Source organism: Pempheris klunzingeri, chromosome 21 (assembly GCF_042242105.1).
Source record: "Pempheris klunzingeri isolate RE-2024b chromosome 21, fPemKlu1.hap1, whole genome shotgun sequence".
Lineage (NCBI taxonomy): Eukaryota > Metazoa > Chordata > Actinopteri > Acropomatiformes > Pempheridae > Pempheris > Pempheris klunzingeri.
In genome coordinates, this window is record NC_092032.1 from 17,689,165 (window position 1) to 17,710,737 (window position 21,573).

At 41.3% G+C, this 21,573-nt stretch overlaps 4 protein-coding genes across 4 annotated transcripts in view; 1 reads left to right on the plus strand and 3 right to left on the minus strand.

Moving 5' to 3' along the window:
• LOC139221434 (A-type potassium channel modulatory protein DPP6-like) overlaps window positions 1–2,188 on the plus strand; it is a 124,772-nt gene extending 122,584 nt beyond the window's left edge. Inside the window, exons 23-26 of the mRNA XM_070853358.1 lie at window positions 463–521; window positions 610–682; window positions 779–852; window positions 1,883–2,188. Of these exons, the coding sequence (XP_070709459.1) occupies window positions 463–521; window positions 610–682; window positions 779–852; window positions 1,883–2,032 (356 nt within the window). The 3' untranslated portion in view covers window positions 2,033–2,188. The remainder of the gene's footprint in view (window positions 1–462; window positions 522–609; window positions 683–778; window positions 853–1,882) is intronic.
• Window positions 2,189–3,950: 1,762 nt separating this feature from the next.
• Window positions 3,951–7,585, minus strand: ggh (gamma-glutamyl hydrolase (conjugase, folylpolygammaglutamyl hydrolase)). Its single transcript, XM_070852754.1, has 9 exons — window positions 7,429–7,585; window positions 7,160–7,268; window positions 6,994–7,044; window positions 6,053–6,137; window positions 5,833–5,971; window positions 5,556–5,662; window positions 5,251–5,341; window positions 5,013–5,147; window positions 3,951–4,917 (listed from the first exon to the last, which is right to left on the minus strand). The coding sequence occupies exons 1-9, from the start codon at window positions 7,553–7,555 to the stop codon at window positions 4,799–4,801; spliced, it is 963 nt and encodes a 320-aa protein (XP_070708855.1). The 5' UTR covers window positions 7,556–7,585; the 3' UTR covers window positions 3,951–4,798.
• Window positions 7,586–8,429: 844 nt separating this feature from the next.
• On the minus strand, window positions 8,430–9,656 carry LOC139221210 (apolipoprotein D-like). The gene is made up of 5 exons (XM_070853127.1): window positions 9,585–9,656; window positions 9,369–9,473; window positions 9,102–9,223; window positions 8,896–8,984; window positions 8,430–8,788 (listed from the first exon to the last, which is right to left on the minus strand). Exons 1-5 carry the CDS (start codon window positions 9,597–9,599, stop codon window positions 8,553–8,555), a joined length of 567 nt encoding a protein of 188 aa, XP_070709228.1. The 5' UTR covers window positions 9,600–9,656; the 3' UTR covers window positions 8,430–8,552.
• A 588-nt stretch (window positions 9,657–10,244) lies between these two features.
• The window catches only part of LOC139221147 (collagen alpha-1(XV) chain-like), a 54,331-nt gene continuing 43,002 nt past the window's right edge, over window positions 10,245–21,573 (minus strand). Inside the window, exons 15-44 of the mRNA XM_070853061.1 lie at window positions 21,259–21,384; window positions 20,024–20,077; window positions 19,536–19,571; window positions 19,319–19,444; window positions 18,869–18,928; window positions 18,701–18,736; window positions 18,375–18,419; window positions 17,884–17,946; window positions 17,580–17,615; window positions 17,400–17,483; window positions 17,151–17,216; window positions 16,833–16,895; window positions 16,613–16,702; window positions 16,412–16,447; window positions 16,268–16,321; window positions 15,939–15,995; window positions 15,770–15,829; window positions 15,632–15,673; window positions 14,854–14,881; window positions 14,574–14,642; window positions 14,456–14,481; window positions 14,232–14,330; window positions 13,985–14,138; window positions 13,763–13,827; window positions 13,482–13,610; window positions 12,750–12,797; window positions 12,597–12,659; window positions 12,295–12,492; window positions 12,065–12,180; window positions 10,245–11,960 (exon numbers count right to left, since the gene is read on the minus strand). Of these exons, the coding sequence (XP_070709162.1) occupies window positions 11,759–11,960; window positions 12,065–12,180; window positions 12,295–12,492; window positions 12,597–12,659; window positions 12,750–12,797; window positions 13,482–13,610; window positions 13,763–13,827; window positions 13,985–14,138; window positions 14,232–14,330; window positions 14,456–14,481; window positions 14,574–14,642; window positions 14,854–14,881; window positions 15,632–15,673; window positions 15,770–15,829; window positions 15,939–15,995; window positions 16,268–16,321; window positions 16,412–16,447; window positions 16,613–16,702; window positions 16,833–16,895; window positions 17,151–17,216; window positions 17,400–17,483; window positions 17,580–17,615; window positions 17,884–17,946; window positions 18,375–18,419; window positions 18,701–18,736; window positions 18,869–18,928; window positions 19,319–19,444; window positions 19,536–19,571; window positions 20,024–20,077; window positions 21,259–21,384 (2,331 nt within the window). The 3' untranslated portion in view covers window positions 10,245–11,758. The remainder of the gene's footprint in view (window positions 11,961–12,064; window positions 12,181–12,294; window positions 12,493–12,596; window positions 12,660–12,749; window positions 12,798–13,481; window positions 13,611–13,762; window positions 13,828–13,984; window positions 14,139–14,231; window positions 14,331–14,455; window positions 14,482–14,573; window positions 14,643–14,853; window positions 14,882–15,631; window positions 15,674–15,769; window positions 15,830–15,938; window positions 15,996–16,267; window positions 16,322–16,411; window positions 16,448–16,612; window positions 16,703–16,832; window positions 16,896–17,150; window positions 17,217–17,399; window positions 17,484–17,579; window positions 17,616–17,883; window positions 17,947–18,374; window positions 18,420–18,700; window positions 18,737–18,868; window positions 18,929–19,318; window positions 19,445–19,535; window positions 19,572–20,023; window positions 20,078–21,258; window positions 21,385–21,573) is intronic.

Below are 21,573 nucleotides of genomic sequence, written 5' to 3' on the forward strand. Positions count from 1 at the left end.
CTAGAACCCAATCATAACAGTGCCAGACAGAGTTAACCAAACCAGCCTCACCTCAGCTCCCAAAGGAATAAAACGTGTGAAATGTAGAACTGTGTGGAGAGTGACAGAGACAGAGCTCTTGTAGCTGCAGCGAGTCAGGAAACTGCAAATTAAGGAGGAGATGGGCGGCGCGGTGTGACTGATTTCCCATCTATTTGATTTCTCTCGCTTTGCCGGAGGAGGTGAGAGACATGCCACGACACTGTATACATTTGGAATTGCAAATGAATACAGTCCGCAACAGCTTCGAGACTGGGGAATATGTAGATGGGTGAATATATTTGAATACGGAGGCGAAAAACCTGGGAAAAGTTAACTTTTTTCCATCAAAATGGCCAGAGAACAACATGACTCAATCTTGTTATTAAAATGAAGTTTTGATTAGATGTCAGAGTATTAATTGAAGTCCTCTTTCCCCTGCAGCCTCTGCTTTCTCAGAGAGATATCTTGGACTGCCTAAACCCGATCCAAGGGCATATACAGTAAGACTGGATTACAAATGTTTCAAATTCCAGTTGTGAGAATTATTGCAGTATCTCATTTGATCTGATTTGTTGTCGTGTGTCTCAGATGGCGAATTTAGCGCACAGAGCGTCTCAGTTCATGGATAAGAAGTTTCTTATTATCCATCCAACAGCTGACGGTAGGACAAGGATTTCCAAAACCTTAGAAACATTTTACGGTTATTTTAAATCTTACATGATGAAACGTTTCACTGTATCTCTCTGTGTTTTCGCAGAAAAAGTCCATTTCCAACATACAGCAAAATTCATCGCCCAGCTCATCAACGAAAAGGCTAACTACACCTTACAGGTCTGCGGTTTCACTTTCTCTCCTTTGTAATTACAACAGCTGCTGATCCAATTTCTGGGCCAGTCTGTGCCTGCCTGGTTCAGTTCCTCTCCAACCTTTGGGAGCTCTGTGATCCCAGTGGGATCCCACAGCAGGCAGAGGATTAGCCCTCACAATGCCTTCATTCCACATAATGAGATTATGAGACCTTCTTGGGCATCCTGCATTAACACCAGGACTAATCCAATTAAGACACAATGTACTGCAGCTGAATGCTCAGCTCATAGCTGGCTGATAGACAGGTGACTGCACGCGCCCATTAACCTGCTCTGTCATAGCTCATGGAGATGATGATTAAATTGTGCTTTTCCTTTTTTTTTTTTTTTTTTTTTTAAATCCAGTCTTTTACATTCAAATTGACTCTTTTTGGGTTTCAAGCTTTGGTTGAACAAAACAAGATTTCACTTTGGCCTCTGGCAACATCTTCTGACATTTAACAGACTACATGAACATTAATAAAGAATCAACTGATTAATTGATCATTAAAATAATTGTTAGACTAATTTAAAGATGCCTGACGTAAGTATTTTTCCATTGCGGTATTAGTCGTTCAACTTAAGATAAAGATCCAAGTACCATTTACAGGGCATGTAAACATTTGACTCATTTTAGTTTTGGCTCCAAATCATGAATCTGGAATCGCCACAAAAATATGGCAGCAAAAGTTGTGTACTGTGTTTACATAATCTTTCCTTCCACCTACAGAGTCATATTTTTTAATACTTGTACTCTTTACTGCCAACTATTAAACCTTTGATTGGATTAATGAGGCACAAGTTAGGCCACACACTGTATCTTTAGAATTTGTTCAGAAACTAGCTTAACTGTGCAGTAAGACATCTTCAAGTGATTTGTCCCACTCTAGAAGAAATCTTTCCATAATCTAATGTCCACAATATCTGTCATGTGTCATGTGGATCCAATTGTGTCACAGAAAATGTTGCCAACACCAGCATCTCACTCTTGTAAACCTGTTGTGTGTGTGCCTCAGATCTACCCAGATGAAGGCCACTTCATTCACAGTGAAGCAACACGGCAGCACCTCAGCCAGTCCCTGGTGAACTTCTTCGAGGAATGCTTCAGGCTACCAGAAATAGTGTTTGAGGAGGCGCTGGAGGAGGAGAGCGAAGACGAGGGTTAGCTTGGCCCCCTGAGGCTCATGTGCCCCAAATCCTTCCCGCCCATACGTTTCGCCTACCCAGACCTCCATCCTGTCCCTGTGCCCCAAGCGCAACACTGGCATACAGTCGTCCACAATATGCAACTCACATCTGTTCTTTGGTTTGCATATGGACTCCCCGCGTCCGCATGCTGAACCTGAGACTGCCCTTCCAGCAGACGTTGATCAACTCCTACATCCACCCTCCCATCTTCTGCCCTGACTTCAAATTCAAAAGGCCCTCCAGTGGCCGACGACCCGACGAGATGCTTTGGAATATACTGATTGATTTAACAGGAGGCGGTCTCCTTCACAGCCGGACGGACCAGCTCCTCACAAGCAGTGGAGAGAGAGAAAGCATCGGCTCTCACACAGACTTTTCCAGCTGTGAGGAGAAGGACCACCACATAGCACATAACTCGTGGGCTTGTATATTAATGAAAATCAATGACGCTTGCTTAAAAACACTGGTCGCCAGTGTTCTTAGCGGGTGAATGGAATTGTGCAGATACAGGAAATGTTACTATTTTTAAAGTTGTGAAGAACTTTCATGTCGGACTGTGGTTGTGTCTGTTGTTCTTACAGTATGTAAAATAGCACAGAAACATTCAATCAGCTATTGCGGATATATTTTCTTTTGGTATTCATGTTTGCCCCGATGATGGTTTCATCGCGTAGCCTCATTTTATGTGTTTCACTGATGCTGACAGAGCTCTATAACTGACAAAAGGTTTGGAAGAAAAACATGCCATGGGTTTCTTAATGTTCAGATTTATTGTGATGCTCCAGTTTTATCAAATATTTTTCAAAAAACAGAAGCATTAACTTGTTTTAGTCACTGTGCCTTACTTTATCAGAGAACATCCTGCTGCGGGATTGCATATAAACTACAACAAGGCTAATTATCTGGTTGACTTTTTTGGGACGTGAGCTTATTCGCTTTCTTTTCAAGAGTTAGATGAGAACAATTGATTCCTCTCTCATACCTGCCCTTTAGATGTGAAGGTTCAGCCAGAAGCTGGTTAGCTCAGCTTAGCATAAAGACTGGAAGTGCTTGAAAACAGCTCGCCTGACTGTGTGTCAAGGTAAAAACAAATCTGCCTACTAGCTCCTCTCACACGGACTAGTAGCCTGTTATACTCTTACTTCAGATATAACAGGAGTTTCAACCTTTTCATCCGACTCTCAGCAGGGAAAGCAAAGAAGCTAATTTCCCAAAATGGCAGCTGTTGTTTTAAATCTTATAGATTGAGGTAAATAAGTATTAAAATTAAAGATGTTATAAAAGCTACTTTCAACAGCCAATGTTTGATTGAAAAACTAAAAGGATTTTAATTAACCATTTTCTGGAAATATGCCCAATGACGTCATAGACCAAGTTAAAATGTACAGAATTTGCATGCATCGTTGCTTATGAGACGTTTAAGAATGGCAGGTGAAGAAACTCTATAACCAGCCCAGACACTGCAGTGTTTCTTATTTAAAGTGCTCGGTCACTTTACACTTAAATCAGTGAATACCGAAGGCAAGAAGCCATTAGGTTTAGTGTTACACCCTGAGAAATTATGCATTTGTATATAAGGGTGAAAAACGATGTTAGTTTCTGAGTCCGATGAAGACAAGAATCCATGACATGTTAAATGATGAAGTCACGAGGCGCAAGTTTAATTTCCCATTTTTCTGTTTTGTTTTGTTTTTTTTATTTGAATGGACATTTGTGTTTGGTTCCAGTGCATGTTAAAGAGGTTATTTGCAGCACTATCCCTGATAGCTCAGCTCCACATGGTAATTTTGACATCTTGAATGTTCCTTACTGGATTGCATAAACTACATTTCCAGTAGTATTGTGATTGAGATCCCAGTCTCGTCAGCTTGATGTGTAAATGTTATTCAAATATCATTTTATTCTAAAAAAAGAAAAAAAAGTAACAATATTACCTGAGTGTTATTTGTGCATTGAGCATTTTGGAAGTTACATTTGACTATTCATTTCTGTTCTCCTGTTGCTGTCCTTGAATTGAGTTGAAAGTGGACTTTATAAATGCCAATGGCAACGTTGAACTTTCTTGCCAGTGGTTGAGGACTTTTTCAAGACACTCAACTTTGTTATCCAAAGCTTAAAAGAAGATTAATGTCAGATTGTGGCATGAAGGTAAATGTTAGAATAAAAAAATAGATATTTTATCAGCCTCCAGTCTTTTTTGGCTCATTTGTTTTATTGCTGTTGTGAAATTTAAAGATGTACAGATTCTTTTTTGTCCACTTGAACAATTGCAGATTGACTCGTCTAGCAGAGACACAGCAACATCAGCATTCATTTGGAGTTTTCTGATCTGTCGAATGCAAGTCCATCGTTTGCTGTCTTAGGGGGAACTGCCAAGTTGAGGGATAATTCTCAGATACATTATGTTAATAAATGACCAATTCATCATCAAAATGCAGCAGCTTTGAGATTCATGTTGTCTTTAACATGTAGACCATAAACATTCAGATGTGCAAAATTCCTTTAAATGTCATTATCTCCATTGTCCATAACAGCATTCAACTGTTAACTCAGCTACAGCTTGGTGTTACATGTACAAATCTATCCTATTTCCAGTTTACTACTTGTTTGGTTGCAGATTCAACAGAAGGAGGTGGCAGCAAATGCAAACTCAAACAAGTCAAATGATCTGCAAACATTCTGAGGTCACATGATCGCGGCAGCCAATCAGATGTTAAAAAGGAAAAGCACTCTGTAAACAGGCATCAGAATAAATATATTTGCTCAAAGCCACTCTTGGCCCCAGTGTAAACAGGATTGTAGTTGTATATCAGCACTTTGCTCTCCCCTTCCTCTGATTCAAATCTGTGCAAGTTCTTCCTGGCTGTAAGGAGAGAAAAGATTCTCAGCAGCTGTGTGATAGAGTCTCTGCCATCTAACTATTAAATCACGCTTCCAGAAACAACGCTGTGTTCATACCTTCACTAACGAAGAATTCAGCCATGTAGAAGGTGGTCTTGACCGCAGATGGAAAGTGTGGAATGTAAGGCCTCGTCCATTCAAATGCATTTTTCTCTGGATGCCACTGTGTCCCATAAACTGGGTAATCATATGCTGCAGAGAGGACGGGGGAGAGAACGCACTCATTAAAACAGCTCCCTTCAGCATTATTTTGCTGTAAACTTACACCGATAAAGTGACACTGCGTTGTAACAACCTTCCACTGTGGACACGAACTCTATGTTCCCATCCGTATTTGTGGAGAGAACTTTGTAAAACTTCTTCAGCTCCTCGTTTGTGTTATAAGTCTGAAAGAAACAAGAGAGGTTAGACACAACACCCAATTAAACTACACCCTGTGTTCACTTGGTCTGCTTCCTATGTTCTTAGAAAAAACACTGTCATGTCGGGGAAAAAGGCTCCTAGCGGTGTGGCTCTAGCACTGCAATCATTATTATATCTGCTGTGGGTGATGATGGTGACTGATCCCTTTTCTCATAATAGCAGTAAGGAATGACATACCAACAATGCCAAACTCCACCTGTGAGAGTTTTCTGTCAGCGGCTTTGAGGCCAGATCTTCCATGAGGTCAGCTGGGAAGGCTTTAAACATCCTGCTGTCTTTGCTTTCTGGAAGTGGGTCATAACAACATGATCATTACTGACAATCAACACAAAAATCTTCAAACGACAGGACTTGGACCCTGGATTGTCAGAGCTGAATGTGACTGCTGATTTAACGTTAAGACTTCTATCATTAAGAAGTAATCAACAGTACATGTAGTAAAGCACACTCATACCATTAGTGAAGTTCAGAGGCAATGCCACACCACTTGTGTTGGTACTTGACAGGACTGTTTTTCCACTCGTCAAATAAGTCAGCTGTTCAAATCCAAGGCAGGTGCCCCACACAGGAAAATAGTCGCCTTTCTTGTTTGCCTGAAACATCACACAGTGTGCAGAATAATCCAGCATCGACACACTAAAACATAGTATTACACTAGTATTTCACACGTTTACCTCAATAGCAAGCTCGTAAAAGATTCGTGCAGCCCTTTCATAACCGGATGAGACAATGCTGACACCTCCGCCCGGATAAAGGATCCTGTTAGCAAAGACACAACACACGGGACCTGAGTCACCACGTACAGAGAAATGTTCTGTGTCTTTTTAAGAAAAATACATGCAGGGGTGGACAAAATAATAGAAGACCCTCAGCATTAATATGCCTGTGGCCTTCAGAGGCGTTGATTCAACTCAGTGTGACATATTTTGACACTGTCAGGCTGACTGAACAGCTTCTTTGTACCTCTGTAACTCACCAAATGCTCCTAATACATCATATCACCTATATTTTACACTTGTTCTATCTTTGACTTATTGGACTTATAGCTTACTTATTCATCTGCTGTTGTAATTCAGATCTACAGTATCTCTATTATGTAAAGCGTCTTGAGATAACACTGTTATGAATTGGCGCTATATAAATAAACACTGACAGATTGATTGACTGATTGATTGCTGCCACATGTGCATCATAAAAGTAGCAGAACAGACCCTTTTCACAGCACACACTTTGACTTGTCAAAGCAGGAAAAGCACGAATGTAACTGATAACTAATCACAAAGGTTGTATTCCATGTAGGTGAGCAGGTTCCAGAGCAGTGTGCATGCTCACTCACCTCACCTCACCTCACCTCACCTCACTGATTTTATCGCTGGTAGTATTTACACCTGTGCTTTTCAAGTCCAAACACCTGCTGTGTGGGTCTATTATGGGATAAAGTCCTGATGACATGAGCAAAACTATGAACAACTGCACTGGGAAAAACAAATCCTTCATGGGATATTTACTTATTTTATTTACTCCCATTATGTTGACCCCTGATAATAAAGTTAATTTTCTACTTTTCTGAAGCACACACACGCTGTTATTTCTTACTATATTACAACACATTCACCCGTTAATGGAGTGGAACAGTGTCTTGTACTCCTCCAGTGTCTGGTTGATCCTGCAGGGACGAACAGAGGAGGTCAGAGGTTTAAGATCAGGTTAAACAGGTTGTTGTGGAGCTCTTATCTACAGGAGGACTGATGGTTATGAAGTCTGGTTGGATAATAACTCACATGACAGGGACGACCCTCGCCCCTGCTGCCTCCAGGAACTTCACATAAGAGGCAGCAATGTAAGCGGTTTGATTTGGTTTAGGGGAATAAACTTCTTGAGCCAATACACCTTTTAAAAGAAAAGAAAACACACCTGGTTTTAACACACATGTGTAGTTCTGTTATTTGTACTTCTGTCTGTGAGCATGCGGTCACTAACGGTAACACGGCTAGTTAATAACAGTTAGCTTAAATGGCTGTAGCTGTAAATAACGTGTTATTAATCTCACCAATGATGGGTCTGTCGTTCCTCTCGGCGACGGAATGAAAAGGTAAACACAAAAGAGGAATGCAAAACAATAACAACTCCATTCTTTGACAAGATAAACGCAGAGCAGCTCGTTTGAGTTTCGCCATTTGGTCGCCGGTTACATCGTTGTTCAACACTTCCGGGATAAATCCTTCAGAATAAAAGCATCACAATTTGACCTGAAACGACCTAATTTATCGAGTTTATTTTCTACAAATGTTCGAAGAATTAACCAAATGCAAACTTCTTCTGTGAGAAGTTTTAAGACGAAAATTGTTCATAATCCAGCAAATTTTTGGGAAGTTAAAATTTTTTGTCTTTAGACTTTATCTACTTCCGTCATTACCGCAGTGCTAAATTATGTCAAAATGCTTTTTTCAAACGCTGTGTTTTATCAATACAGGCACGTTTTTGGAGTTGTGGAGTTCTTGTTCAACTTTTAAGCATGTGTCGCTTTTAAGCATGTAGGAACAGATAATTCCTACAACCTTTATTTTGATGCGTACACCGGAAGGCGGAAGTGTTTTCTTGGACAATTACGTAAAATATTTTTATAGTGTAAAAATAATAATAACATACATAACAAACATAAATGAAACTGAAATTGAGATCTAAGTATATATTTTCTGTATTTAATTTTTCCAAAAAAGTATTTTATTTTATGTATAATTTATTTATTTAGTTTAGGGGATTCAATTCAGTGCCTATTTATATTTGACTTGATTAAAGCAGGAGCCCAGAACATATATTACACTATAACAACATGCTTATTTCACTAAGCTATACAGCTCCATGTGCACAACCAAAATTATCAATAGATAGCACTGTTTTATGTTGTGTGCATGAACTGCATAAATATCCTGAGACACAAAATCCATCTTCATCGCAAGCAGAAAATGCTCCTACTTATCAGATGAATGTAATGAACTCATATCATACAGCCACACTGGTTCGCTTTAATTTCAACGTTCAACCGAGTCTCAATGACATATTGCTGTCTGGTGCACTAAATCTGATTGTGGTGTCAGTAAACAAGAAGTAATATGCCAGAGCATATTGGAGTTTTAGGTATTCAGCATATTGTTTCCCTTTTTTAATTATGCCTCAGGTCATGATATCACATCCTGTCTGATTGCTGACTGTAAGGCGGTTTATGTTTACACCAGCGGCAGCCAGCTTATCATGCAGCTGACTAACAACTTCCTCACTCAACACCCGAGTGCGAGCCAGGATCCAGGCAAAGTCAAAGTGGAAAAGGCTGAGGTAGTCAGAACAGGAGTACACCAGAGCATATGACTGGTAGTCTGTGGAAAGCACCCAGTAGGGAGCATCTGGAACACCTGGATACAGATAAAGATTGTATAAAATAGGACAACATAAGGTATTCTGTAGTGTATTATAATAGTACAACGTACTAGCTACATTTTCTTCTCCACTGTATATTTACCCTTAAAGAAGCTGACACCCAGAATAGCAGGTTGAGATGAGTTTTTAACTTTGGCAACACCCTCAATTGAATTTATCTTCCCATTAGACCTGTACAAAGAAAAATGAAAACTTAAATAGCATAAATCCATACATACTTATTCCTATGCAGAGTGAAGGATGATAGTTTCTCCCAGCGAGGAACACACAGGGCGGTTAAATCCTTACAGCAGCTCTGCGTTGCGAACGCCGACCGTCCCATCAGTGAGAAGACTGTATGTAGCTTGGTTGCATTTTCCTTTTTCAAACACAGCTGGGAGCTTCTCTATTTCATACCAGGTGCCCATATACTAGAGAGAGAAGAGCACCAAGGTTGTAAATCTGCAGCTGGCATCTCCTTAATTAAGACACTAAAACCTCAAAACAATATACTCTATATCAACTAAAAAGGCTTAAATATAAAGAGCTAAGAATAGTATTCCTTAAGTATTTTACCTTTGTAATGTTAAAATCCTCTTGAACAGATGGTTGGGGACACTTGCCAAGGTGGAAAGACTGACCGTCAGCTCCTGCAGCAGTCAGGAGCAGCACAAACAGGGCCTTCAAATCAACCAAAGAACAGATAATGTGGTCAAACTGGGTCCTGCCTTTTGGTTAAAACCAAAATAAGCTGTGCAGAGTCAATAGATTAAGAGAAAATGTTTGCAGTACCTGGAATGCCTTCATGTCCAAATGGCCAAATAAAAAAGTAAAGAAAAAAAAACGTACAAAAGATATAAATGAATGAACTGACAGTCTATGTTGTCACAGTGGAAAGCTCACAGTACTATTACACGACTACTCTGTCATGTAGTCTAACCCATAGTACACACTGAGAAAAGAATAAACATCCAAAAAAGTGGACCTTTGGAAGGAAAGTGTGTTTGAAGAGCTATATTTAGATACTAAATCTTTAACATTCAGTACAGGATGGAGTTATCCATCAATCATGTTCAGAACAATGATTCACAAAGATATACACAGAACAGTTCACTACTACTACAACAAAAAACTCTTTCTCCATTGACCCACAGATTTCTTTTCAATTAATCACGTTGTCAAGTATTAAAAAAAGGTTCAATCTTAACTTCAAGTTAGCAGTGTTAAGCAAAATGTTAAAAAGGAATACTCCACCAAAAAAAATGTTTTGAGTGTCAAACATTCCCCCTATGTGGGCTTAGTACACAGGTATTTCTGTCTCTACCATAACTAATGAAAAGAGGTGGAAAAGTTAACTTGCAGTCGGAGATAAGAGTTATTTTGTGCACTGAATTGAGAACGACACAAGAACAAGGTTATGAAAAGAGAAAACTTTATTTAACAAAGCACCAATATTTATACAAAAACATGTGCTCTCACTTTTCCCCCTTGGAATCTCTTTTTCTAGTATTTTTTTTTAGCATGAAAATATTTTTGCTTGTTTCAATTGTATCTCCACATGAGGTGGAATTTTTGTTTCGACTGTCTGCACCCTCCGAAAATCTATTAATGAAAAAAAAAAAAAAAAACTGTACAAAAAAATAGAAAAGAGGCACAAAGTGAGAAGAAACAGTCATTTGACAAACAACAAACGATAAATTACATTCTTAAATTTAATCATCTGATTTCATGTTATGTGCTGTGACGGTATAAATAAATCATTGAATTTAAATTAAATAGCCTATTGAGAGAAAGAGCTGCTAAAAAGTGAGATCGCCAAGATGTATGAAAAGCTTCAACACAATTAACACTTTCAAGGATGAAAATGTTAGAAAGAGTTAGAAAATATTTTATAAAAAATAAAGTACAGTGCATCAAAAATGACTTTGGTGGAAACACTGGTTGTCAGGTCATCCCGCTGTTGGATGAGGGACTGCAAGTTATAGATAAAACTTCTTACCCTTAACACATTGAGTAAACTTCTGCTGAAATGTTAAAAACTCAAAACTCTCCATGACAACCTGTAAACAAAACAGTGAAAGCAGCCCTTTATGCTTCCATCACAAAAGTATTTGGAGATCTATCATTTATAAAAGTTGCCACATTTCAGGGCAGGTGCACATTCCTCAGTCTCTACTGTCGGTCTGCCGAACAATGAAAAAGAGTCAGTTAACTTGGAAAAGAGACTTCTTACCCTCAACACACCAGGGTGACTGTGGTTTGGAAGAAAAAAACATTTATCTACTTTATGTTTGATTCTCGTAAAGTGACACAGTTGTGTCTAGTTGCAAACGAGTCCACTTTTGTTGACTGAAGGTTAAAAGGTGCTGCGTGTGTCATTTCAACATTAAATCATTACCACACTCTCTTTGAGATGTTAGCATTACTGTGACTGTGTACTGAGTACAAAAAGCCTGTCAGCTTCTATTGGCCTCTATGGTGTCGTTTCCAATATGTGCCACCAGGTTGAAGGTGAGGGGGAATCTTCTGGATCGCTTTACAACACAAAGGGGACGTTGCTTTAAGGCACAAATTTGGATTGCAGGCAATCCGAAATGATACCAGTCTCACAGAGGAGCATCTTTGTCACACTGGCTTACTTTCCCAGGTTTATCTTGGCTGTTTTCAAGAGTTAGTTGCTGCCTCTTAACAATCTTCTCGCTCCTGAGAAGGAACACAGTGACGTCAGAAGAGGGGGGAGAAAAATATGTACTAAAGACCTCTTTGTGAAGACAGGGTGTTAAATGTGGTCTTGTGCTTTAAGAACCACAAAATGCTACACGTAGCACCAAAGATGTGCTGAAAATGACACTCTTTTCAAAAGAAACACTCAAATGTTTTCCCCGAGCGTTTGATATTTAGGGTGGCTGGGACGGGGCCCTCGGTGGAGTGGGCTGGGGGGGGGGGGGGGGGGGGGGGGGGGGGATTTAAGAGTTTTTGTGGGTCTCGATGCAAAGAACGATGTACTGGCTGGAGCAGCTTCGCGTCTGCTGGCCCAGGAGCAGACCTGAGGTCAGGCTCGATGACTGGCCCGTGACAGACATGTGGTCCGCTCGCCACGTCTCACAGTGTTTGTCCACCACTCGGAGACCCCTGCTGGTGGAGCCGTGCCAGATGCTCTTCTGAGGCCTGACAGATCATATGACAGGTGTCAGCATGACAGAAAGTAGAAAAACAGCAGACAGACACAAAGAGACAGGCAAACAAGTGTGGAGTTGATAAGGTTTACTGACCAGAAGGGGTCAGCTAAAACATCCCGCCCATCAAAGGAGTAGATGGGTATCCTGGCATCGATTGGCCCCCCGTCGCCAGTGAAAATTGACCGCCAGTTCCTAAACATCACGTCTCCCTAGAAGAGCACACGTGGTGGGTTAAATGCAGCCAAGTACTTAAACGGTGGAGGGCTCCTGCATGAGAAAAGTTTAGTTCAACTAGTCTGACAGTAAAAAAGCAGCAGACTGACCCTGAGGTTGGTAACTGGCAGAGTTTCCCGGAAACCAGGATAGACCACGTGGACCAGGTCCTGCTGGTGGGAGGAAATGAAGGCGCGGTAGTTTGGAGGCAAACCCATCGCCTTGGCCTGCTCGTAACACATCCGGTCAGCTACGTCGAGCCCCATCATGTCACCTGAGTGGGGCTGGTTCAAAGCCACTAGGTTGAGCTGAAGAAGGATGAAGCGACAGCAGTGAGAATAGTCAGTATTCTGCTTACAGACTCACATCGAGCCTGTTACATTATTTAAACGACAGTCTTATTGACACTCACCCTCTCTCCAATTGAACGTATTCTCTCCACCGTGTCTCCTCTTATCTGATATGCAACTCGAGGCTAAATGGGTAAATTATGCACATACAGTAAAGCATTCCACAATATCACATTTGGTAGTGAGCTAAAATCCATAAAATGAGCAATGAGTACCTCATCTTGTGGAATAATGTTATTGGAGAGGTAGATTAGACTGCCAAGCTGTGGAGACAAAACAAAGTGGAGGCTGTAAATAAGACTGAATGTGCTGTGTCATTTGTTACATTATATAACATACACAAACACTGCATTCTTCATGAAATGCTTGATCATTTATCACTTATATAGATGAAATGCTGCTGTACACTGGTTGATTAATCACTGATTATCTTTATTTTTTTAAAAAGGGAGACTGTTTGGCCTTCAAATATGTTTCCAATAACCAGCGGTGATGTTGGGGAGCCGATTCACAGCCAGATAATCTGCAGCACTAATTTTCCAATGGCCATGGATGTTTTGTGTTTGGACTGGATTTAGATGAAGTTAAAAGGCAAATCATGAAAGTAACTGAATGCTTTGCTGACCATGAAAAGATCCAAGTTAGAAACAGAAAAGCAGTTTAACTGCTGTTCCACGATTTTATTTGCTACACCAGTTAAGCCTTGACCTACATGCTTATCATTTTAGAAGAGAGCAGCTCTGAGGTGTGTTTCTAGCTACTATTTGCTGCACCCTCGTTTTTCATCTGAAAGGTTTACTAGTCATGGCGTAGTGACACACAACGATCCTGTTAAAATTAATATGACATTAATGTGCATAAGTGATGTTTCAGAATCATATTCAGTATATCTCTAGTGCAAAGTCATTTACCAAACCTGAATATATAAGGCTAATCCAAGTCAGTACCTGTATCTCTTTCCATCCCTGGGAAACCTTGAGGAAGAGACTTCCTGTCCCTGTGACGTACGCTAGAGTTCCCTCTGCATCCCTGAGGGTCTGCTGCATCATACTCTCACGGGTCGAAAATGTTTTCATCTGAGAAAAATAAACAGACGAAAAACTGGACCTCTTTCTGGAAACTGTGATACTGTCATGGTATTTATTTTATAGCAACACTGGCTACATTTTGTGTCTGTGATGTGTAATCATGCAAATGTTAAATCATATATAGAAACACTTCCACTTACAAATGCTGTGTTACCCGAAGGCCCGGGTGGTCCAGGAGGTCCGGGGGGTCCAGCAACGGTCAAAGCTGCCATAAGAAAAATGTCAGCACCTTTCATACTATCTCATTACAACTGGTTGTTTGATCTCTTCAGCTACAAGAAGAGTGTGTGAACTTGACTATTTCTATACAGTATCAGATTTTGCTGTGATTGTATGACATATTCATGACCGATGAACTGTACCTGAGCCATATCTTGAGTTTGACCAAGCAGGTCCTGGAGGCCCTGGTGGTCCGGGAGGACCAACTGCTCCTGGTCTGCCATATCCTGGGATACCCGTTGAACCGGGCACCCCAGGTGGACCTGGAGGCCCAAGCACTGACTCTCCTTTAGGGCCCTGAAATGTGTCAGGAGGAGGTTATTGATTGTCTATCACAAAGATGACGTACGGCGTGATGAGATGGTGTGTATCCATGGAAACTTGACTCACCACAAGCCCTGGTCTCCCAGGGATACCTGGTCGCCCTGGCAACCCTGCCTCCCCCATGTCTCCTTTCTCTCCTTTAATGCCCTGGTCACCTCTTGTCCCCTGTCATCACATCCGTGTGCAAAGACGCACACACAAACACACACACACACACAAGCTGAGTGTGATGGCACATGAAGGCATCATGTCTCATTAGATTTTAAAAGGTACTTCCTTATTAAACTTACCCAGCCTCCTCTGGAGATAAATGCACCTAGAGCAGAGAAAACAGAGACCTTATAACTCTTTGGTGGACATTTATGATTATTTATCACTTTTAATGTCTACACGTTGGGAGAGACTCACTTGGTGGTGCTGGCATCCCAGGAAGGCCTCTCTCTCCTTTTTCTCCCTTTAGTCCTGTCTGACAGTTACCTTAGAGACAAAAGGCCAAAATGAAGTACCTTTCTTTTGCCTCATTGATGGAGAAATTAAAAAAAAAAAAAAAAAGAAGCAAATTGCAAGTATGTAAATCACAACTCATTTGTTCTTTTACTATACTGAGTGAAGTCTATATTGAAATTATGTGATGAAAAGAGTTCAGGCTTCATAATTCACGGCAAACAAAAGAGACAACTCAACCTACCAACTGCAACGGTTCCATTGGGATTCAGCTGAAATAATGGAGCACAGACATTAACAGCAGTCAGTGATAACTGAATTAGAGTTTGTATTACTTTCAGGATAAATATCACGGCCATTATCTAAGAAAGAATTGCCCATATTACACCCCATTTCATTCAGTCCGTATTGTTAATATATCAAACATGCAAATGATACATGCAGTTTTCCTGTGGATGTGATTTTAGTACCTCCTCCTTTTTGTTTTGGCAATGAGCCTTCACCTTTCCTGACTGGACATGCAGCATGCAGGAATATCTGAGAACCAGCCTGGATGAGTTCTGAGTGATAGAAGGTGGTTAGGTAGTACCAATGTTACACAGAGAACTATGCACTCGATCAGCACACAGGAGGAAACAGAGCAGGTGAGTAGAAGAGAGAGTGAAATCTCTGAAAAGGCTGTGCTGTAGGTAGATGAAGTTATGATACAGCGCAGGCAACCGAGGGTTAATGAAGATAGACTGACACTTAGGATGCAGCTCTGCCTTCACTCTGAAGGCCTGTGGAAATAGTTCTTCACATGGTATGCATGGTAGCATATCTAAAAGACCCCTGTGTGTTTATTAAACCTTCAGGCTACCATGAGTAAAATGAATTAGGATTCAGAATATGGACAAAGCAGGGGGATGCCATTACAAATGAATAACTTTTAATAAAAAGAAGTTTTCTAGCACAGGCTGTTATAAAAGGATTTGTAAAGACGTGTTTTTATCAGCAATACAGTTGCGTAGACAGAAACTTACAACCATTTTGCAGTGGGGTCTGGGAGGGATGGGGAACACTGTCTTCAGAGGACAGGGGAGGAGAGAGGACAGTGAGCACATAAGACACGTGATGATTCACAGTCAAAGCTGTGTGTGTGTGTAAGTGTGTGCACTTACTCCTTTGGGGCAGTTAAATATTCCTGGGCGGCCCGGCGGCCCAGGAGGGCCAGGAGGTCCCTAAACAGAGAGGATGAAGAAGACAAGAAAATAAAATAAAAAATTATTCTTTTTTTTTACACATATAAACTTCTCACATGCTAATAATTTGCTGGGATGTGTGGCTCACCTGCTGGCCTATAGAATCCCCGCTCTCTCCTTTTGGTCCCATCAGGCCTGGACGACCCTGTTATCACAACAGTATGGGACAATAGATTGGATTTAACTTTGACGATGTCCACGGGGAATTTGGGCAAATTGGGTAATTTGTTGACTCAGTAATTCAATTTAATCTCAAGTTAAACTTAACAAACAGCAGGTGTGTGGGACTTTATCTAGAAGCAGAGGACAATTCTTACTTCAAAGGGTCATAGAAGAAATGCATGTTTTAACCTGATTAAAGAACCAATGATTAACATATGGAGGTGTCAGTGTGTTTGGTGTGTTCATGGTGCTTACAGGTCTTCCAGGAAAGCCAAACTCTCCTTTGGGTCCTGGTGGTCCTACAGGCCCCTGTTGGGAACAAAGTAATGTGACTGACAGTATTTCTTAAATGTGCACACAGATGCAGAAACAATTAGAGTTAGCAGTGTTAATACTTACTGGGACTCCAGCGGCTCCGGGTGCACCAGTGTCTCCCTGCAAACAAAAACACAGTTACACTGATTTGTACACTTCCCCTGAAGATGTTCTGACCTATTTCACAATAAGCAGTTTAGACTGATACTTAAATCCTGAAGAACATGCACACATAAATATCCCCAGATCTCTAAAGTAAAAGAATACTGTGACGTCAAATTTAACCTTGACTCCTTTGGGTCCCATTGGAGCGGCCAGGCCTGACATCGTGGATCCATCTGCTGCGATGATGAACCCTGGCTCACCCTTTTCACCCTGCATGCAAACACACGAGTGAGTAAACAAACAAAACACATGTAGACAAACAATAGCAACAAGCATTTACACACATATTAACTTCTATTAAACTGTACAATATGGGAGCAGAGACAAGGCTTGCGCTTACTCTCAGTCCTGAGGGTCCCTGAAGTCCTGGCATCCCGATGTCACCCTTTGGACCCTGTGGTCCCTGCAAGCATTTGTGAAATAAAATTAGGAAGTCAAGTTCAAATGACTTCTCTACATGTCGTCATATCCACGTTTGTGCATGTGCTTCTGTTTGTTCGAGGAAAATCACAGTTGAAAGCTTTAGCAGAAACACAGGACTGTTACAGTCTGCAGACATAAACCAACAGTAGCTATCTAACCACCCACACGTTGTATTTGTTGTCATGACGTCAAGATCATTTGGTCTGTGATTGATGTGTTTTTGTCTGATACTCACAGCGGGTCCCTGAGCTTCAAAAATCCCTGAGAAGTTGAAGGCGCCATCTGTATCGTTGAGCAGAAGCTGAATAGGAGGCAGAAGGAGAATGTTGTCAATGTCGTCAAAGTGATTCACTCTGGTTACATAATGCACTCACATGATATCCACATGATCCTTGTGTTCAAGTTCTTGTCCCTCAAACACTGGACTCTCCCTCTCAGTCTAAGTAAGCCTCGTCTTCAGGGGCTGTGCTCAGGTGCTACTTACATCCTGGAGGTTGATGATGGGTCCTGGTGGTCCAGGTGGTCCTGGAGGGCCGGGTCGACTGAGCCCGTCCCGTCCCGCCTCCCCCTGAAAAACACATTCAGAGCATTTTGTATCGCTATTTGTTGAAAGGCAAAAATGGCAAACTTTAAAAATCTACATATGCACTCCTGATGGTTTTACCTTTTGTCCGGGATCACCTTCGCTCCCCTTTGGTCCCTGTGAACACAAGATGAAGACAAACATTCAGTTATTAGCAGTATTTTTCATTGTTATGTCATTTATCCTGTCCAGTCCCACCCTTAATTCATGTTGTTCCTTTGTTTGTCTTTACATAGCTGAAAAGGTTGAAATACACTGTAAATGAGTATCAGCTTTTAAAAACATATTTCAAGGTACGTAGTCTAACAAAAGTCGCTATAGGGGACAATAAAAATCCTTCTGAACCATTTCTAAAAGCTGGTATTTTCATAAAAATCTTGCTCACCTGTTCCCCTTTTAGTCCTTCCAGTCCTGGGAACCCTGGTGGTCCCGTAGGTCCTGGCTCCCCCTACAGAGACCAACAAGAAACATTGGTCATTTATATGCTGTACATCACTGGTATAAGATAACTTGCTTGACTCATTTCATTAGTGGTAAAATGCACCGAGTGAAAATCACAACAAAACACGACGAAAGTAAAGTCAAATCATCATTCACTGCATTGTGTTATGACTTCATTTCTGTAGGGAGGTGACATTCTGTAAGGTGGTCGGGTCAGATTCAACAAGAACCACAACCTGGTGAGAGGACAGTGTCTCTGTTCCCAGAGCGCCTTGCTGCCAAAAGCTGACATCCCCTGTCAGCCTGTGGCCTCTGACTTTACAGCTGTTAGCTATGACCTAAAGGCTCCAGACATCTAAGAAACCTGTCTGATGTGTGCTGAGATAACTGTGGCAAACAGCGCAACAGAGAAGCAAAACTTGACAGCAGACTCACCTTTTGCCCCGGCTTTCCTGGGGAGCCGTCTGACCCATCTTCACCCTGTGAGGGGCGAAAGGGGAAAAAAAGAAAGAAAAGATGATCAAAAGATGTTTGAAATGAAATTAAAATGATCACTTCTCTGACTTGTATACTTAAATAAATACCTTTATTTAATTAAGTGGAGTCAGCCAGATTAAATATTCATTTCCTGTGTGTTTCCACATGCCGAAGCACAATCCTAACATTAACCCTAAAGCCTCAACCCTGAGATAACCAGCATAACCAGCTTTCCACCCACAGATTGGACCTGAGATACTGGATCACAGACACAAACATCTCACCTTGGGTCCTTGAAGTCCAGGGATTCCTGGAGGACCCTGTGGAACAAATACAAGGACATTTATCTGAGGTGGAAGAAATAGTAGTTGCTGGTAGGATGAAATTACGCAGTATGATGACTGATATTGTGAAAAAACAACAGCATACAGTGCAGAATGATGTAGTTTTACCTGTGGACCTTTGGAAGACGCAGCTCCAAAAGCACTCTCAATCCCAGATCCCTCCAAGTCCTAAAACATTTGACAGAGAGAAATTCATACGGATCAAATGCTGAGTCCATAAGAAGTTATTGTCTTCAAACATTAAATATGTTTCAGTAAAACCTATAAACTCTAGACTTGCAGGATGCAGCACACGTATGCTAGAAAAGCTGACGACTACAGATTTATCTGAAACAACAGAAAAAAAACTAGTTTGGTGGTATAAGACATAATCTCAAAGAGCCACCATTGCTGTTTTGGAATTAACAGCTCTTTCTGACTATCATCACCTAAACCCCCCCGTAGCTTACGCTGACTGGACTGAACTGCCGTGTATAGGAGTATGACCACATGGATGTTCGCGTGATGCTGATCTTGCACATCCAGCTGAGGCTGAGCTAGACTGCAAGTAGACTGTACCTCAAAGTCCAAGGTGAAGCCTCTTCCAGGGGGACCTGGTGGACCAGGTAGGCCCCTGGGACCGGGCTGTCCTTCGGGACCCTCTGAGCCTGGCAGGCCTGGAAACCCTGGAGGGCCCTGATCTCCCTGCAAGAGATGCGTTAGAGTGGCTATTCAAAATGATCATGCAATCAGTTAAACCAATGAAGTAGCTAAAAAAGTGAAGAGGAGATTTTACCTTTGGTCCTGGTTGCCCGCTTACACCAGACTCGCCCTGTTGAACAGATAAAATAGCAACAGCAATGACTAGTGAGCGACTGAGGCTTCTAGTTTGCACAAAAAGCAAAGTGAGTGTTGCAACACAAACCTGTTTACACTCGAGCCCCTTAGCTTTATTAGTCTACGGGGTCATCTCATTAAGAGCTTGGCTCTTTATGTTAGGTGGTTATTTAGTTTGTGTGTAATTGTTTTTGCTAACAGAGCACTAAGAGGCCTGCTCTAGGGAAATCAGAGAGGACTCAAACAAAAGGTGGCAGAAGTCACACAAGCAAGAGGCAGCTCCTGGTTGGTGTGGTGCTCATTCAACATAGAGAAAACAACTGCGTAGGTCGTTGCATGGATTCAATGGTTTGTGTGGACCTCTCAAAGTCAGCTTAGCACCATGTGTTTCTTTAGCCATGCCAACACACTGCAATGATGCTGCTATCTAATATCCATCAGCCTCACCTTGTCTCCTTTCTCCCCAGCAGGCCCTGGATCCCCATCTTTTCCATCAACTCCCTGCAAGAATATATTTACATTTTAGATACAGATTCCAGACAGCTATACCATTGGGAATTAAGTCTGTACATTACCTGCACTTTGCATTGGTTATTAAATTGCTGGTGTGGTACCATTTATATTTTTGAACAAAAGTGGATATTAGGTGCAAGCTAACAGGGTTTAAACTGGTTAAAATGAAAAAAAAAACATTTTTTTTTAAAAGCTAATGGGCTCCCAAGGTTAGACCTAATGAATAAACCTTTTATGGACTAAAACACTACCGTAGTAAATGTTGTGACTCTGAGTAGTCCATTCACACAGTTAGTAAAAGCTTCTGATGTTTCAAAGACAAAAGACACATTTCCCCCAACAGACGCTGCAGCTGACCATGTTCTGAAGCTTATGGTAGTTTCTGCCAAAGTGCTGTTACTGAAGCTCGAGGATGGTTTTAAAATAAAAAAGGGGGTGTGCTGTAAGGCAGCACCATTTACAAATGAACGCATAGAAATATTTGTACTTCATACTGCAGTCAATATATGCACACACTTTGCTAATGGCCTCTCTCCAGCTCAACCACACACACCCATCCAATATGTTTGCACATACTGTAAAAAAATGTGCAGCAGGCGATGGCAGGAAAGCAGTGTATGAACATGGGTTTTCAAATAAAGTTGGGGAAAATACTGTCTTTTTAGGCCCTTCAGATTCGAGAGGACCAAATGTTAATACCTGACCAGACCCTGAACCAGAACCAGACCCAGACCCAGAGCCACTAAACCACTCCTCAATTACCTGAAAACAGAAGCTACGTCAATAATGCAGTCAGTGAACTTCATGGTTTCTAATAATAATCCCTGCTGTACTAAAATCATGATGCAATGCAATGATGCAATTTTAAAGTCAAATGCAATAGAAATCACAGAGGAAATTCAATATTTATTATCAGTGACATGCCGTTAGCTACAATTTAGAGATAATGTGCACTTCTGCATAAGTTATTGTGTCATTGTGTAGCAGATATTTCAGTGTTTTCGCCCAAAGAACCACTAATTGTATGAAGAAGCATGTCCAGCTCCAACAACCTACAATACTACATGTACAAGAACTTCAATTTCTGTGCCATCTTTAAACCTTCATTCTTGTATTTTGCTGTTGTCAATAAACTGCACATGGGAGTAAAGGAAATAAGTTTAACTTACAGGCAGTCCAGGTTCACCCTGCTCTCCATCTTTCCCAGGGACCCCAGGCCGTCCAGAAAAGGTGTCCTCAGATGGTGTTCCAGGGGGCCCTGGCTGTCCTGGGGGGCCAGGAGGCCCTGGAGGCCCCTGACAAAGCAAGGCGACATATTTCAGTGACACAAAGGGAAAGTTTAAGAACGTACTTTCACCTATCTCTCTAATGCCAAACTGAAACACCTTTATAGAAAAGTGTAACACGAAACAGAGACGGCATCAAATCAGTGTGAGACGTCATCTTACAACAGAAAAGAAGAAAGAATTGTAATACGGTGCTAA

Bases quoted from the DNA above. Each gene is read 5' to 3' on its own strand.
- ggh (XM_070852754.1), bottom strand. From the start codon at position 7,555: ATGGCGAAACTCAAACGAGCTGCTCTGCGTTTATCTTGTCAAAGAATG. The intron at 7,269-7,428 runs GTGAGATTAATA...TTCTTTTAAAAG, and splicing joins GAACGACAGACCCATCATTG to GTGTATTGGCTCAAGAAGTT. The intron at 7,045-7,159 runs GTGAGTTATTAT...TCGTCCCTGCAG, and splicing joins GCGAGGGTCGTCCCTGTCAT to GATCAACCAGACACTGGAGG.
- LOC139221210 (XM_070853127.1), bottom strand. The intron at 9,224-9,368 runs GTAAAATACTTA...TTCTCTCTCTAG, and splicing joins AGGATTTTAACATTACAAAG to TATATGGGCACCTGGTATGA. The intron at 8,985-9,101 runs GTAAGGATTTAA...TTCTTTGTACAG, and splicing joins GTTCGCAACGCAGAGCTGCT to GTCTAATGGGAAGATAAATT.